The following is a 17,776-nucleotide window of genomic DNA, read 5'->3' on the forward strand; positions in this document are numbered from 1 at the left end:
TTTGAAGAATATTAGTAAACACCAGTCGGGGCGACTCTTGTAAATCGGGGTTTGGTCAATAATCTCATTTGTTACTTATGTCACTTATTTTTACTACTACACTTTGTTGGTAAAACACAACTTTCAGAGCTCAAAGCGTTAGAGTGCTTTTACAGACGTGCCATGGGAGTTACGCCTTCTGGCACTGGGAATTTGTCCACGTTAAGCACCATACAGACCGATGTATAGAATGCGATCACACCTTTAAACATAACGTGTTACAAATTGGAATCAAAGCTCGACCGAAAACAATTCGAGACATCTTACCAATCAGATGAATAATTCCCTTCTCTCCAAACTTGGCTTTTGCTTCAGCATATGTCTTGTCACTGACTCCCTTGTTTTGGATGAGCTCAGCAGTGAAATCGTACACGATTCTCTGGTTTTCATTCATGTTTTCGGGTCGTCGCCCTTGCTCAATGGCATCACATATATGAGCGGGAAGTCCTTCTTTGATTGCAATTGCACGATGAGCAAACCATTCAAACTGAGCATTCCAATGACGTCTACGTACAATAGTATCAGTTGATCAAACATACACGGACATGGGGAAGCACACGAAGCCGAGCCTATTTAACATACCCGACATAAATAATTGCCAATTCGTGAACATCTCTTGGAATGACTTGCTGCTTGAAAAAGAAGTCACCCATACGTGAGAAGTTGATGGCGTATTGAGGCACACGCAGAACGGCGTTCATCGGGCCAACAATTCTCTACGACATGAACGAGAATCAGCAAATGGAATGGTCAATTAAAACGTGAGGAAGGTGAGGGCAATCTGCGTCTTGGTCGGAACAGCCAAGCGCACTAAATATCCAATGTAGCCACTCACACCAATCTTTTTGATTGCAGCCACTTCCTGTTGACGTGAAGAATTGCGTGAGCAACCTCATGGAGCTGGTCCACGATCAAATGTTGCGAGCACCACATACTTCAGCAGTTCCATTTGTCTCGTTAATCTCACCGAATCGTAGCCCATGCTATTTGAAAGCGAAAGGAGCATATTAGATCATTGTAATCAAGTAGGTTCAAGGACGTTTGTTGTTTACTCGTGGGTATGCCATTTTGCTTGTTTTTGCTGGCGTTGGAAGGGATTTGGAGCCGATATTCACCAACGTTTACGTGATATGAGTGCTACGTAAGGATTGGAAGGAGTTCCAGTGAGCGATTGGTATAGATGTCTTCGTCCAATCTGAAAATGTACGAAAGTGTCACAATAAACTTTTTGATTTCAAACGCGTCCAACTATTTTCAGCTATCTGATTTTCGTGCAATTCAATCTGAATCTATCGTGCATCTTTACAGCTTATTGAGATTCTATTGAGTTTTCAGCATTCTTAAGAAACAAAACTTTTTTTTCGTCACAAAAAACATTGAAACTTGAACTTCAGAACTTTGCTGAACTGGAAGGATGGGGCCCCCAAACGACGAGAATCCATCGCATATGGAGACTGTAAACCAAGAGAGTCTCTCAAGATGGCGAACAAGATTAGCCAACTTGACAGAGCTCATCCTACCAACTGACTTTCCACGTACAATCCCACCTAAAATAGTAGAAGCAGACTTAGCTCATGCCCTTGGAGAGAATGCGGCCTTGGCTCTAATGTCCCTCTCGCTAGCTGCCCGTCAAAACACATTATCGTCATCGACATCTTCTGCTTCTCCCTTTACCATCTTGTTGGCTGCGTTCATAGTTCTGCTCCACAAGTATACAGGAGAAGACGATATTGCTGTGGGCTCGAGCTCCTCGGTGGCAAATCCATTGGTCTTGAGAATGAATGTAGCTGATGAAAACTCATTTTTGGATGTGGTCAACACGGTGCTCAAGGCATGTGTTAATTGATGTGACTCATTCAACTCGCACTGTCGATGAATTGTACTCCTTGCTTACATCTACTCAATACATATTAGACTGAGGAGGAGGCTGCTGCTGATGAACTACCATTCGCAGACCTGTTGAATGGTCTGTTTGATAATGGAAATGCTGAAAGTCAACCATCCCTGTTCAAAGTACGATTCTTTGACTTGACGGAAACTACCCCAGCCACATTACAAGCAACTACCAGCTCGTCATCCTGTGATATCACCATATTTGTAACCCAATCACCGTCAGTGCGTCGTATTCTACCCATCGAATTGCGTGTCACATACAACACCGTATTATTTGCTCGTGAACGCATGCTGGATACTCTAGATCAACTAGAAATGATATTAACAGCTGCCGCTAAAGACCCATCATCGCCCATTGGTAAAATAACTGTAGTAACAGAACGAGCACGCCGAGTCACTCCAAACCCAATCGGAGATTTAGGATGGGACAAGTTTGAAGGTGCCATACCCGATATATTTGCTCGAAACGCGCGTGCTCATCCCGATCGCACATGTGTCGTCGAAAGCAGGGATAGCAATGTGTTGAGCTTGAATGATTTACGACAATTCACATACAAACATATACACGAGGCATCTAATATCGTGGCACACCATCTAATGCGTAATGGAATTCAACGAGAAGACGTTGTAGTCTTGTATTCATATCGAGGTGTTGATCTAGTGGTTGCCATCATGGGTGTCTTGAAGGCTGGCGCTACATTCAGTGTCATTGATCCAGCATACCCTAGTCAACGACAAACCATCTATTTATCTGTCGCTCAACCTAGAGGGTTGGTGGTATTACGTAAAGCTGGTGTGTTAAGTGACGAGGTGCGAGATTATGCAAAAGACAATCTACACATTGCTTGTGAGATTCCTGCACTGGAATTGCTCGATGATGGAAGTGTCATTGGTGGACAAGTAAATGGAGTAGATATCTTGCATGACGCTCAGGCTTTCAAATCCCAAGACACTGGTATTGTCTTGGGACCAGACAGCGTGGGTACTTTGAGTTTCACATCTGGAAGTACAGGTATTCCCAAAGGTGTGTGAAACGCTTGTTGCAATTAATACATACTGCCATCGGCGCATCATTTTTTTGCCAGTCTCACATATTTCTCGAAAACATAGGTGTCCGAGGTAGGCACTTTTCACTTACACACTTCTACCCATGGATGAAGCAAGAGTTTGGATTAAGTGAACAAGAACGCTTCACCATGTTGAGTGGTATAGCGCATGATCCAATTCAACGTGACAGTACGTTTCCATTTACTGTCCATACTGTTTTTGTTTTTTGCTTACAGCTGACCAACATTCGATTGTAGTCTTCACACCTTTATTCTTGGGTGCTCAATTACGCATTCCAACAGCAAACGATATTGGATCTCCAGGTCGTTTAGCCGAATGGATGGCAGCTCACGAAATCACAATTACACACTTGACTCCAGCAATGGGTCAATTATTATCTGCCAACGCCACAACAGCCATGCCTCGTCTCCGCAATGCCTTCTTTGTCGGTGACGTCCTGACCAAACGGGACGTCCTTCGATTACAGCATTTGGCAGTCAATGTCAATGTTATAAACATGTATGGTACAACTGAAACCCAACGCGCAGTATCATATTTACGAGTACCACCACCATCAACCAATCCTGGTTTCCTCTCTGAACAAAAAGATATAATGCCTGCTGGTAAAGGCATGAACGATGTACAATTGCTAGTTATAAATCAGTCTGGATTACTATGCGGTATTGGTGAAGTCGGTGAAATCTACGTCAGGTCTTCTGGTCTAGCTGAAGGATATTTAGGACTGGAAGATGCTACCGCTCTCAAATTCGTGCCAAATCCCTTCAATGTTGATGGACCACCAATCACTTCTCTCGGGAAGAGTCTACCATTTTATAAAGGTCCTCGTGACCGTATGTATCGATCAGGAGATTTAGGAAGATACCGTCCTGATGGATTGGTTGAATGTACAGGTCGAGCAGATGACCAAGTAAAAATTCGTGGTTTCCGTATCGAATTGGGTGAGATTGACACGCATCTAAGTCAACATCCCAAAGTCCGTGAAAATGTAACGCTAGTACGTCGAGACAAGTATGAAGAACAGACGCTGGTATCATATTTCGTACCATTGGTGTCGTCAGATGATATGGAAGACTTGATAAGTAGTATTCGAGAATATTTGAAAATCAAGCTACCCAGCTATGCCGTACCCACTGTATTTGTACCATTAGCACGTATGCCTTTAACTCCGAATGGTAAAGTAGATAAGAATGCTCTACCGTTCCCAGATACAGCACGATTCGGTGGTGGTGCTACCGCCGCAAAGGCAGCCAACACCTCAGCAGAAGATATGACACCTACTCAACGTGCCGTTGCAGATATTTGGACATCGCTGCTATCACCATCTACACCAATCAAAACATCCGATAACTTTTTCGACTTGGGAGGTCATTCCATTATGGCTACTCGATTGGTATTTGCCTTGAGAACTAAACTAGCATTGGATGTTCCATTGGGTATAGTGTATGATGAACCCACTGTCAAAGGAATGGCCCGTGAATTGGATCGCTTAAGAACAACAGATCTCAATCTTGCACCTGGAGCATTGAACGATGCTCTATCTTCACCAACACTACCATCTGCAGACAGGATAGAATTAGATTATGCAGCTGATGAAGATGCACTAGATGATACGACGATATGTGCAGGATCTCTTAAATTCGAGATGCCAGATGCCAATAATATGACGGTATTCTTGACGGGAGCAACAGGCTTTTTGGGAGCCTTTATATTGTCAGAACTACTAGTCCGATATCCAGGTGCCAAAGTTATATGTCTGGTACGAGCAACAAGTGAAGAAGCTGGTTTAGCTCGAGTACGTGAAAATGGACAGCGACATCTAGTGTGGTCTGAATCATGGGCTAGTGATGGTCGGGTCCAAATAGCAAAAGGTGATTTAGGTAATTCGCATTTTGGACTAGCGGACGCGGAATGGAATAGACTGGTGCAAGACGTAGACGTCATTGTACATAACGGTGCTCTTGTCCATTGGGTATACCCTTACTCGAAATTAAAGGGACCCAACGTACTTGGAACAATCGAAGCCTTACGATTAGCATCATCTGGACGTCTCAAGCCACTACATTTTGTATCATCGACTTCTGTATTAGATACCTCTCATTACTCTGACATGCTGGCATTGGGTGAGCTCATACCTGAATCTGACGCATTAGAAGGATCACGACGTGGATTACGAAATGGATATGGACAATCTAAATGGGTTGCTGAAAAATTGTGTATGAGGGCTCGATCTCGTGGTGTTCCTGTTACTATCATTAGACCTGGATATATTATGGGTGATGCTAGAACTGGAGGTGAGTCTGGAATTATTGATTGATTGTTTGGCTTATTGATGTGCGAAAAAGCATTGCTTACAAATGTCAAATAGTCACCAATACCGATGACTTCATTTGGAGGTTGGTAAAAGGATGTATACAACTTGGACGTATACCACGTATTGCCAATGTGGTCAATTTAACTTCAGTTGAATACGTTGCTGGATCTGTCGCTGCTATTGCTGCCAGCTCAGAAGCTTTGAAGCTTGGAAACTTCCATATGTGGAATGCTCAAAGGTTGGTAGAATCTTTCTTTGGACGAGCAAGCGACAAAAAAGAGGGGGAAAAACTGAAAACCAAGAACGCGTTCCATTTTCTCTTTCATCTCTGACTGACACTCTCGTCTCACAACCACGAATTATTAGATACCGATTCGACGATTTATTCGGAAGCATCATACAACACGGCTGGCAAGTCGAACCAACCGACTACATATCATGGCGAACCTCCCTGATGGACATGACCATCGCCACACAAGACAATGCTCTCTTCCCACTCCTCCATTTCGTACTGGATGACTTACCAACATCAACCCGAAGTGCTGAATTAGATGATAAGAATGCTCAACATGTCAACAAGTCAGCTGGTGTGGTATGTCCTACTATGAATGACAGTATTGGATTGTATTATGGGTATTTGGTGGCTGTTGGGTTTTTAGATGCTCCAGTGTCGAGTGGTGGGGGACGTGCAGTTAGTTTGCCGTATAGAGATGAATGGAGGAATCTGACTGGAGCTGTTAGTCGCAGTGGGCGATAGAAAGAAGCCATTTGATCATTTTTTGGTTGGTATCATGGCAGGAAGAATAAAATACAAATTGTTAAAAGTATTTGAAATGTGGTGTTTTGTTAAAGTTGTTGTTTCGGTGGGATGATGAGTTACTTGGAGGTGAAGATTGATAGCCAGAAAGAATTCACTCGATAGATCGGGTTTTTTGTGCACTTGGAAGCAAAACGCATTTTGAGATTCTCTTTCGACTTTGAAATCGAACTAATCCTACGGTATTGAAGCCTGTCATTCTACGGTCAAACCCCAATTACAGGTTCTGCCGGGCTGTCAAGATCCTGTGTTGTTATCATGTGGCCTTGTTATCATTTGTAAACAATTCCCACTAAAACGTCAAACTGCTTTACAGACATGTCAAAGTGCTTTGGACCTCGAGCTTTGCACTTCTCTTGTAACTTTTAAAAGGCAGGCTCTCAGCAATTAAATTTTGTCTTCCAACCCAACACATCAAGTGGTGCACTTCAACGCTTTAGCTCTCGTCCTAACAACGTACACTACACCACCAACACCACCAAAATCAAACATGAAATCTGTTACTGTTGCTATGCTTTTATGGGCTTCTACTGCCATGGTCTCCGCTCAACAAAGTATTCCCTTCTCTACCTTGACCCTTTTCGCTGTTATGAAACTCCTGTTTTCTCGTTTTCCGAAGTCGCTACAAATGTGTTAACATCTTCTGTATTTACTGACAGTAAACTCTGCTCCATCTACATTCGCTCCTGTACCTGGTACTCAACAAGGAGATTCTGGTCCTTCTCGTCCTGTTGGCCAACGCATGTCTCCGCAACAATCTGACGAAGAGGCCTTGCATATCGCGCAACACGATGAAGATGGTCCTGAGGGTGTTCATGTTGCTGGTAAGCGGTCTCTGACGAGTTATCTTGACCTTCAATATTCGTGTGGAGATCCTCTTTTTTCACTTCCGTTCTGACTTGCCTTTGCTTATTTAGGAGGCTATGGTGGTGACTACGGTGGTTATGGCGGCTATGGTGATGACTCCAACTACTATCAGGACAGATTCAACTTGCATCGCAAGAAACACCTTAGTCGTTACAATGACTGTACGTACACACACTGTCAGCTTGTTCAAATCTCGACACACACTCTAACACCATACAAATAGTCAACGCTAACGTCTATGGATCTGGTGTTGGAGGTATCGGCGGTCTTGGTGGTGGACCTTTTGGTGGCTATGGACAAATTCATCGTCGAAACGCCCACCGATTCAACTACAAGGACCGAATCTACTACAACAAGGACAACTACTACAACAACAAGTATTACAACGACTACTACTCTCCGTATGGCTACTATTAAACCGGTGTCGATTTAAATTGATTGGTAATTTGGGGAAGGCTATTAAAAGTTTATGTTTTGCCACAGGGTTGCATATGATTGAAATGATAATGCAGTGTAGCATGATTGTTGGTGATGTGGTTTATTGTTAATATGTCGATTTTTTGATATTTGAATCATCAAGTTTTCTTTAAGATGTTTGCAAGACATGCGAATAGTAGTTCATTCACGTTGACCGTTCGATGAGTCACTGGCCTTTGCCACAGTAATATAGAACTGGCTGCCCTGGGATGTGGATGCTGGTATTCACTTATTGTTTAAATATGAGGCTTTCGTTCACTGCCGCAATTTAGGTTTTTGAGTGAAGAGCCACATATCGAGGTGGTAACAAATAATGTATTGATTCAATAAATACACTAGACAAGTTCACCTTTACAAGCTGTTACTTCCCACTTACAACGGTATAGACTTGTTAACGTCACCACCTGATCAACCGGATTAAATGCAGCCTTAGTATGTCGTTGCATGAATTTGCGTTATTTGTTTAATTCGTCTCCACCGTTTGGTATGTAGGTATTCAACGACTGCTGGAGAAACAAGATGCATTTTATTTTTCGAATACCTCGAATGTACTTGGTTAAAATGCACTGCAACCATCCTCAACATTTTACCACACCACGTTGCGCATTGTTCACGAAAACTCAAGCTGTGGTGTTCGGTGCTGTTCGAAAATGCATCCAAACCTATCAAACCATGTCTTGACCATTCCCACAAATATGTCAAAACGCTTTGTCAACCTCGAGTTTGAGTCATCTGTCTGCATCTATAAAAGGCAGCCTCCCATTCTCAGCTTTTGGCATCCACTCCGACACATTGGAATTTAGTCACATTCCTCTTTACAACACAATACTACAACACAATCAAACATGAAATCTCTGACTGTCGCTCTTCTCTTGTGGGCTTCGACTACCTTGATTTCTGCCCAACAAGGTATTTGGAGTCTGTTTTTTGCTCCAACCTCGTGGATACCACTTCTCCTCACATTCGTTGTCTCTCGCTTGTATATTAGGAAACGCTCCTCCAGCTACATTCTCGCCTGCACCTGGTTTTCAATCAGCTCCTTCTCGTCCGCCATCTAGTGGTAGTATGGGTGGCCAACACATGTCTCCTGAGCAATCTGAAGAGGCCTTCCATATCGCCCAACAAGAAGAAGAAGGTCCTGAAGGTGTTCGTGTTGCTGGTATGTTGTGGCTGAAATCTAAAGTGATTTGATCTTTCTGCTGGGTTAAACTCTCTCTTTGACTACATTCCTCTAAATTCCTATTCGCATACATCATAGGTGGTTATGGCGGTGATTATGGTGGTTACGGCGGCTATGGTGGTGACACCAACTACTATGACGACAGATTCGACTTGCATCGCAAGAAACACATTAGTCGTTACAATGACTGTAAGCAACACACAACACCTGTTTCGTCGGCTCACCACTGCAATCTAAAATGCTTTACGTTACCCTGTAGTCAATGCCGATGTCTATGGATCTGGTGTTGGCGGCATTGGTGGTCTTGGTGGTGGACCTTTCGCTGGGTTTGGCCAAATTCATCGTCGACACGCCAACCGATTCACTGACAAGGACCGAATCTACTACAAAAAAGACAACTACTACAACAAGGGATACTACAACAACTACTACTCTCCTTATGCCTATGGTTACTATTAATCTACTGAATTTTGAAAGAGTTTTAAAGTTTGGTTTTAAAGCATTGTGAATGATTGTAATACTGCCCGAAGAAGTGAAATGTCGGTAATATAAAGGCTTCGTAAATATTCAATTGTGTTTCTTTCATGGTGTAAAACTGCAACGGTGGTCGTTTGCTGATGTTTAGCACGACTCCTGGGAGTTCAATGGAAATGCATAGCACAGGATCGAATAAATTCATAGGTAATTATTGGATATATTTGATAAATTCTAGCTTCAACGCACTAGATCTAGAGTGAATCTGCAATGCGGCAATGTTTAAGGAGGCACCAAAACGAAACCGAATCCTTGACGCACCAAGCAGAGGAATTCAGGAGACTAAATAGAATCATGTCTGTATGTTTGTGATGTTTTATTAGCTCGAAGCTCATTGGTCGAAATCCTATTTATTTTGCACTGTCTCCTACCAGATCTCAAAGTGAAAAAAAATTCACTATAAATAGACGCATATTCCCATCCCAACTCCCAACATCGGAAAAGCACAACATGTCATCAGAAGCACGACTAAGTATGCTAGCTGCAGCCATTGTATCCATCAATCCATCCCTCTGTTTGCTTCTTCAGTCAAATCCTCTATTCTGGTTGTATGTGAAAAATCCGCTCGGTTCTGCTCCAAGCGCCAACATTTGTGGTGTGAAATTACACAAGTCGAAATTATGCCAAGACCCAAAACACCCGCGTGTCATCAAAGCTGTTTATAATAAAAGAGGTTTATTCCATAAATCGTGTGACAATATTTACGTTGAGAGGCTAAAAGTGAAGTTTCTTTACAATTATAACGTTATTACAAGTTAGCGTCCTGTTTTTCTGTAAGCAATCAGCCAGTGAATTTCAGAAAAGGCGAGTCCTGAAACAACCGAGCCCACTTCTTTGCCGTATGCGCCTCGTGAAACTTGAAGGCTACAGAACTTTCATCAACCAAGATAATGGTGACAAAGGAAGAGTGAAATTTGGTTTCTGCGATGGCGTAAAGACTCAATGGAAATGGCAAGATGTCTATAAGCATTGGACAAGAACCGTTAGCTTTACACAATTGCATCACCGGAAACTGCGTGTTGAGACTTACAGCGTTGCTTCTCATCTCCACAATAAACCATTTTCTCGTCCTTTTCAAAGCGTATAAAGACTTTGCGCCAGGTAGAGTCGATAAATGCATGAGCCTGAGTTCGAAAAATATTGGCAAACAAGTCCTATTCGACAAAGGATGGTTATCATTACGTCTACTAATCGTGAAGCCCAACGGACCGGAATAGCAAACGTTACGTTACCTTATCTGTATCCATAACACGATTCCACCAACGTTTGTTCTTCAAGTGATTAGCAGTATATCTCACAGATATTGGGTCGAGTTGATCATTCACGGATTGACGACAGGCGGGCCATGGCCATGGGATTGTTGTGTCATCAAAGTGGACTGTGGATGATTTGGATACAGTGGGAGATACTGGTGATGTGATTTTTCGGATAGTTTCGGTTGAGAATAATGTTGGCACAGCTTTAGTAGAGTCGATGGTAGTGGCGATGGTTTCGGGATATAGTTCGGTACGCTTGAGTTGCGACGATGATATAGGGGTGAATTGAGCACTATTAGAGTAAACTTTAGTTAGCATAGACCGCTGCCACTTGTAGAGTCGTAATACTCACAAGTCGATGTAGCCAACTGTATCAGTTCCATAGCGACGAGCCTTCCCAGACCTAATGGTACGAAATTTAATTTACCAAACACCATTGGCGTGACGACAAGGGCAGCAAACTTACAATGGACCAAGTTCCAAAGCAACAAATATATCTCCACGATTCCATCCAACCCAGCGGTCGCAAGCAGCAGTATCGCAGATAGCCCGTAAGTATAAAATATCATGGAGTGGCTGTTTACTGGTGTAGTTGTTGTAATATTTGCTCAATCCAAGCTGTGCGGCATTTTCGGGATTTTGAAAGTTGATGTACTTCAAGTCGACAGCTTTGGGATAGATTTGAGGAGCATAGCGTCCGAATGGAGTTCTAAATGGGGCTTGTCCAATAGGAGATTGTAGTGTGGCTTTGGCGGATGGATCTGCAGTTTGGATTGTCTTGTCCTTGGTGGTGGTGGTGCTGGTGATGAGAGTTGGACGGGGCTTATGCCTGCACGAGGCAAAGAAGGACATATATATGATAGATTACTGCTAAGCGGATCCGAGTCGGTATGTGTACAGCTGTTCCTGTAGATCTTACTCGTTGTTTGTATCTTTGGATGTGTAGAAGATTAGAGTATTGCGAATGAATGAGAAGAAATTTCCAACCTCGTAAGGAAAGATGTTTATGAAAATCAAAAGCTGTAAAGCTCTCCTTCTGATTCTCCTAGTACTTGGAAGTTCATGAAGTTGTTAAACGATAATAATATGTCGTGACGTACGCGACGTGACGCCTAGAGAAAGACGATATTGATTACGTATAAAGACGCGTATTGCGCCTTTTATTACATACTACGATGCATCACGAGTCTGGAGATCTCGTCGTTGACCTTTGAAGCATCTGAGTTTTGGGTTCAAACGCCAGTTGCAGGCCAGTTGATCCAAAAAGCGATCAGAAAGGCTTACTTTTACTTTATCTGGTGTTTTCACGCCGTTTACACGACCTTTCACGTCCCGTGCTTTTAACGTCGCTTGCTCCAAATTTTTTTTTCTCGTCAAAACAGCAACAACGACTTTTGCTGATATCTCGCTGGGATAGGCAAGATGCAGGCAGACGAAGTAAGTTGCCATTGAGTAAAATTCATTCGCTTTATGACCTGCTACTATAACATCGCCTTCCCTCCAAAACAACAAAGCTTGAAGCTTTTTTTCTTTTGCGATTTAAAGCCCTAATCACATTTTCTTCTGATCATAGATTATATGGAGCACCATAAATCATCAGTTCTGTTCATTCAAAGTCAAGTAAGCTCTCGAAATTACAGGTCACTATCTCGCATCTACTCAAATCTGACAGCACATCTTGGTTTTCACCAAAGGACGACCACACAAAACTTTTGTCGAAATGAATTCAATCTGACGGGTCTATGCAATCGCCAGTCATGTCCATTGGCAAACAGTAGATATGCTACTGTCAGAGAAATCGACGGTAATACATGTAAACGTTCAGTTTTTTGCACCAGCCAACATAACACTCTTTCCCACAAAAGGAGTTGTATACCTGTATCAAAAGACGATTGAACGAGCTCATACTCCTTCCAAGTTATGGGAACGTATCAAGCTATCAAAGAACTATGCTCAAGCACTTGCAAAGGTTGGTGGTCGCGTCAAGAAACCACGTTCTTCCATCACGCGCATCATTTTTGGGTGATCCAACATGTCCTCTCTTTCTCTTTCAGATTGATTCAGAGCTTGAATTCTGGCCAAAGTTTATCGTCCACAAGTGTAAACAAAGGCTTACCAAAATCACTCAAACTCTCATTCGAATGCGTCGATTGAAACTAAAGACACAGTAAGATCATCGCCAAAAAAAACCCGTGTAGACAAGTTTCTAATCCTTTTTTGGCTTTCTCTAGACAAAAGCTAGTAGCTGTAAAACCAAAGATAGAACGTCGCGAAAAGACTCGAGAACGAAAAGCTCTCGCTGCAGCCCGTCTCGAAAAGGCCATCGAAAAAGAATTACTGGAGCGTCTCAAACGAGGTGTTTACGGTACCGAAGGAATTGTCAATGAGCAACAAGAAGCATTCGCAAAAGCTCTTGATCAAATGGCCGAAGATGAAGAGGAATTGGATGTTGATTTCGATGCTGAATCTGAAACTGTTGGTACCGAAGGTGAAGAAGAAGAGGAAGAGGAGGATGAAGATGGAGTTGTACGAGAATATGTATCTGATTTAAGTGATGAGGAAGAGGAATTCGAAATTGAGGTAGGTCAGGCTGATCAGCTGCACGTCCGTTTGTTGTGGTTGCTGATCTTCTACATGTTTTACAGGATCTTGTAGAGACATTGTCTAGACGTAAACAGCAATCACGCTTACAGCGAGATGATTCCGATTCGGAAGATTCGGAAATGGATGAAGAGGATGATGAGAATGCTGATAGCGAATCACTAATATCTGGGTCTAGTCGGACTACTGCTACATCTGTTGCATCTAGTAAAGCCACCACAGCTTCGGCTGCATCTAGTATACGACAGAAGGGTAAACGGCCTGCTTCTGGTAAAGCTGCCAAGTCGACTCCAAAGAGACCACGTAAGAGTACTTGTGTAGGCTCGAGTTTTGATCCTTCTTTTGACGCTATTTTTTCATAGGTGGAGCTCGTGTTGAAGTTGAATATGAAGAGGAACGTGAGCCAGATAGAACCACTCTTACAAATGCTTCTAGACAGTGGTAAATCCCTAAAACAACTACAACCCTGTACATATAGCTTCTTATCACAGTTTTCTTGCATAAACACATTCGATTGGCTCAAATACACAGTAATGATGGTACGATATTAGCAGTCTTCTTATTGAGGTCTTGTTATTTAAAATTAAGCGCCAAGTAGTTCCTGCGAAAAATCCCTTGTTAGCACACACGACATGAAAAAAAAGACATGGAATTTTATTGATACCTCTCGTTGCTTCTCAATCAGCTTCTCCAACTGACTAGACCTTATACCCAAATCTTCAACTTGAGAACGTAGCGACGTTATGATTTCGTCCTTGGTTTGGATAGTCTTGCGTACACGGCCCTCCAGTTTTTGTAAGGATTCGTCCTATCGTCAGGTTTCGATATCAGCATTGTTGGTCTGTCGGCAAAAAACTACAACGAAAATGGATTACTTTGTCTTTAGCAACAAGTTCCAAATCATGAGTATGTCGACGCCTCAAGACCTCCATTTGTGATTGATGAGTCGACAGTTGATCGCGAAGAGACGTGAGTTCCGTTGTTAGGGAGTCCAGTTGTTGCTCAAATTCTCGACCTATGAGGTGAAAAGATGTTGGAAAAAGTTATTAGAATGATGGGTTTGGTCTTTTGTTTAGCATAGTCTGGATGTCAAGTTCGCCAATTGATTAGCAACCAATTACCATCAAGACTTACGTATAGTAGAAGCCAAAGTCTCCTCATCAACCCTCAACCGTTTCAACTCTGCCCTCATCTTCTCCAACCCAGCTTCCTTACTCTTGGCCTCATCCTGCGCACAAATGGCCTTCCTCTCCCACTCCTTAGAGCGCTCATCACTCTCCTTCATCAGCGCCTGTGCAGCAATGACACGATCAACAGCCATAGCATGCTGATCCCTTAACTCTCGTATCTGATCAGCATTCTCAGACCTGATTCGCTCCACTTCAATCCGGTGTCTTCTGAAATGGTCTGAAGAAGTAGACGAAGTCTCGGATTCAAGCCGGGCAATGACGTGCTCGAGTTCAGTGTCACGTTCGCGAACGAGTTTTTCACGTAATAGCTTTTCACGGTTTCGGAAGTCGTTTTCGAATTTGGTTATTAGTTGGGATTGCCATTCTTCTTTTTCGACGGCGAATTTTTCACGGAGGACTGTCAGCTACAAGGGAGGAAGGCAGAGTTACTTGGGCTGTCTATACAAGCTTCTACTTGATGGTTGTTTTTTGTCTCGTGTTTTTCTCACCTCGGTAGCAGAACGACGACGAGACTCTTCAACAGTCTGAACTCCCAAAGCTCGTTCAGCTTCCACAGCACGTCTCGACTCTTCCTCCTTTTGGCGAACAAGTTGCTCCAAAGCCCGTCGTTCCTCTTTCGAATTCTCAAGCAATTGAGCTCGTTGCTCATCCCACTCAGCAACCATTTTACGACGAGCAGTAGCATGTTCCATTTCCTCACGTTCAAGCATCTTTTGAAACCGTTGTCTCGCAAACTCTCGTTCCTCTTCACAAGCTTTACGACGTTCTTCAGCCAACCGATCTCGCAACGTCTCAGATACTCGATTTTGGGATTCAGCTAGTTGTGACCGTTCACGAGCTAGATCTGCAGCATGTTTCTCTTCAAGTGCTCGGATTGCTGATTTGTGTTGTGCTAGCATGCGTTGGATTTCAGGTTCAAGACCACGAACGGTTGCGTCCTTGATTTGACGTGTCTTGTCTGCAACCCATTTCTCTCGTTTGGCTTTTTCGCCCTGTGCCCAGATATCCTTTTGGCGTCCGAGTTCACGGCCATGTGATTCCTCTAGTGTCGTGATGCGAGCTTGGAATTGCTTGTCGAGATTCCTCACTTCTTCAGATAGGGATTCACAACGTTTCGATAATTCTTCCTTTTCGGCTAGGAGTTTGTCCACAAAGGATAGGTGTCTCTTGACAATGGTTTCGTATTCCTTGCGTTGCAGATTCAACTTGGATTTTACATCCTTGCGGCTATGGTAAGTAAATGAAATAAGTAACCAGCGAAAAAAAAAAAAAACCATTAGTAAAGAATGACTGATTGACTCACTACTGAGACAGCTGCTCCTTATTGAGATCTTTATACTTTTTCAACTCCTTCTTCAACATGGCCAACGTCCGTGACTTTTCCTCAATTTCCAACTGCTGACCCATAATCTTAGCCTTGACACTATCAAACACAGCTGCACTAGGTGGGGCAGGCTTACTCGTCGTAACATCAACACTAGTCTCACAAGTCCTCACGACATCCTCTTCTTCCACCTTTTTCAAAAAGTCGAGGATTCGATCAACCCGTTGATTGGCTGCATCGTCTATTATACTGGTAGTTGCAAGTTCTGTTACAGAGGGACAGGGCGATTCATCATTTAGTTCGGCTGTGGGTGTCGGTGGTATTGGAGGTAGGTCATGGAGTGATGGTCTCCAGTCGTCTATGAGGGTTTCAGAGGAATCGAAACGTTGATTTTCTGGGTGTTTTTGTGTTGAGTGATGAGGTTTTGGTAATGAGGCTGACATGATTGGCGGTGGCTCTGTCGTTGTCGGTGGCTGAGATGTTGGTGGTCGTGTCTCGGTTGACTTTTGACGTTGTGGTTGAGTGCGAGAAGTTCGAGCTGATCTTGGTCTTGGCTTATGAATGGTAGCACTAGCAAGGGCGTTATCAGAAAATACGGCGACTGGCGGAGGAGTAGGTGTTTGCTGTTGTTGCAGTATGGGTGTTATTGGTCGGTGTGGTTTCAAGTCCTTTTTCGAAATCTTGATTGGTTGTTCGACAGACGGATTCTCTGGCATTAAGTGGGCTGATATTATTGGCTGTACGGGAATCTCGACACGAGCCACAATATCAGCGGCAGGAGCCACTGTTTCCACATTTGGGTTTACTGGTGATGCATTGTAAACCTCATGACATAATGATTCAACCGGTTTGATTGAATTGACACTAGAGTGCTTTGATTGTAAGTCAAATGATTCTACATCCACGGTGGGTTCCCCGATTTTGTTTCGTCGTGATTTGAGTTCTCGTACAGCATCTTGTCGAGAAGCTTTTGCTCGTTCTTCTCGCCGCCTTTTGGCTTGAGCTTGGACTGCTTCTGTGACATCGACTCCAAGACTGGTTGTTGAGATATTATGATGATTTTGACGTTGTGCGTCTAGCGATTTCCGTTTCTCTGCTATGAGGGCTAGTGCCTGCTTCCTCCTTTTCAGTAAATGATGGCGGTACCAAATCTAAGCGAGACCAAAAAAAAAAAAAACATCAATACGTAACATTGAGACGACAAATGTACACAATTCCACAAACTTGAATTGTTTGAGCCGCTTGTTCATCTGATATACGTGGTCTATAGAGACTCCTCCTTTCTGGCCTAGATTCTACTCCACGAGATTCAAGTTTCTCTCTCAACTGATCTGACACCATAGGCACCATTTCATGTGGATATGCTCGTGAAGGCGCCCTACTCGAAGCCTTGCTTGGTTGTTCTTGAATCAAATGTTTGGTATGATCATTATCCTGAGTATACGGACAATGTTCTTCTTCATCTCGAGCATACTCATCGTCATCACGACTACTCCAATTCGAGGAATATGGAGGCTGTTCAGAAGCCCAACGGTCAACGACTTCAGCTAACGTGAGTTCTCTAGTACTTTGGTATGAGGAGGACGCCAGTGAAGCAGAACTGGCACTACTGCGTAAGACGAGTCTCTCTGTAGCTCGGGGTGGTTGTTTCTGTATATGGGAATCCTTATTCGTGACTACAATTCGAGACTTGTTGCTGGCTGTTGAGATTGCAGTTGATGGTCTTGGAGTATTTAATGATGATGGAGTTGATGAAGGAGCACGTTGGCGCGAGTGAAGAGTAGTATGAGATACGGGTAGATAAGAGGTACGTGGAGCTCGTTGCGATCGAGCCGTGGAAGGTCGAGAAAGTTGCTTTTGCGTGCCATTCAGTTGAAATTCCACTATTAAAAATTGAAAGTTGTTAGATCTGGACGTTGTAAGACAGTCAAAGTAAGAATTCATACTCATGGAATCATGATTCGCAATCATCTCTTTTGCATGCGTTTGAAGTGCGTCCAACTCTTATTTCACCCAAAATGTTTAAAAAAGTAAGAATTGTTGAGTCGTCGTCAGGTCACTATCTCAAAGTGCGCAGCGAGAGTAAGGACGGATAGAGGACTCTAATTCAAGGTAAGATACTTATTGAGATGTTTTCGTTTACATCTGCGTTTCCCTTGCATACAAAGACTCTATGCTAAAATGTCAACTTTTTTTTCGCATAACCAAACAGACGCAAA

The 17,776-nt window shown here is 43.2% G+C and overlaps 4 protein-coding genes across 4 annotated transcripts; 2 read left to right on the plus strand and 2 right to left on the minus strand.

The window, feature by feature from the left end:
• Positions 1–149: 149 nt before the first annotated feature.
• SmJEL517_g00957 (uncharacterized protein) lies at positions 150–1,106 on the minus strand (the record flags this gene model as incomplete). The annotated part of the gene is made up of 6 exons (XM_031166885.1): positions 150–241; positions 307–545; positions 622–755; positions 875–901; positions 975–1,022; positions 1,092–1,106. The coding sequence occupies 6 exons, from the start codon at positions 1,104–1,106 to the stop codon at positions 150–152; spliced, it is 555 nt and encodes a 184-aa protein (XP_031027024.1).
• A 347-nt stretch (positions 1,107–1,453) lies between these two features.
• Positions 1,454–6,068, plus strand: SmJEL517_g00958 (uncharacterized protein; the record flags this gene model as incomplete). The annotated part of the gene is made up of 6 exons (XM_031166886.1): positions 1,454–1,876; positions 1,954–2,956; positions 3,043–3,168; positions 3,237–5,291; positions 5,366–5,549; positions 5,678–6,068. The coding sequence occupies 6 exons, from the start codon at positions 1,454–1,456 to the stop codon at positions 6,066–6,068; spliced, it is 4,182 nt and encodes a 1,393-aa protein (XP_031027031.1).
• Positions 6,069–11,864: 5,796 nt separating this feature from the next.
• Positions 11,865–13,488, plus strand: SmJEL517_g00959 (uncharacterized protein; the record flags this gene model as incomplete). Its single annotated transcript, XM_031166887.1, has 8 exons — positions 11,865–11,879; positions 12,016–12,062; positions 12,137–12,246; positions 12,308–12,411; positions 12,497–12,609; positions 12,674–13,022; positions 13,088–13,346; positions 13,406–13,488. 8 exons carry the CDS (start codon positions 11,865–11,867, stop codon positions 13,486–13,488), a joined length of 1,080 nt encoding a protein of 359 aa, XP_031027030.1.
• A 138-nt stretch (positions 13,489–13,626) lies between these two features.
• SmJEL517_g00960 (uncharacterized protein) lies at positions 13,627–17,528 on the minus strand (the record flags this gene model as incomplete). The annotated part of the gene is made up of 8 exons (XM_031166888.1): positions 13,627–13,644; positions 13,708–13,851; positions 13,919–14,058; positions 14,178–14,637; positions 14,722–15,460; positions 15,537–16,708; positions 16,782–17,440; positions 17,504–17,528. The coding sequence occupies 8 exons, from the start codon at positions 17,526–17,528 to the stop codon at positions 13,627–13,629; spliced, it is 3,357 nt and encodes a 1,118-aa protein (XP_031027182.1).
• Between the last annotated feature and the right edge of the window lie 248 nt (positions 17,529–17,776).

Source organism: Synchytrium microbalum (assembly GCF_006535985.1).
Source record: "Synchytrium microbalum strain JEL517 chromosome Unknown SmJEL517_scf0003, whole genome shotgun sequence".
Classification (NCBI taxonomy): domain Eukaryota; kingdom Fungi; phylum Chytridiomycota; class Chytridiomycetes; order Synchytriales; family Synchytriaceae; genus Synchytrium; species Synchytrium microbalum.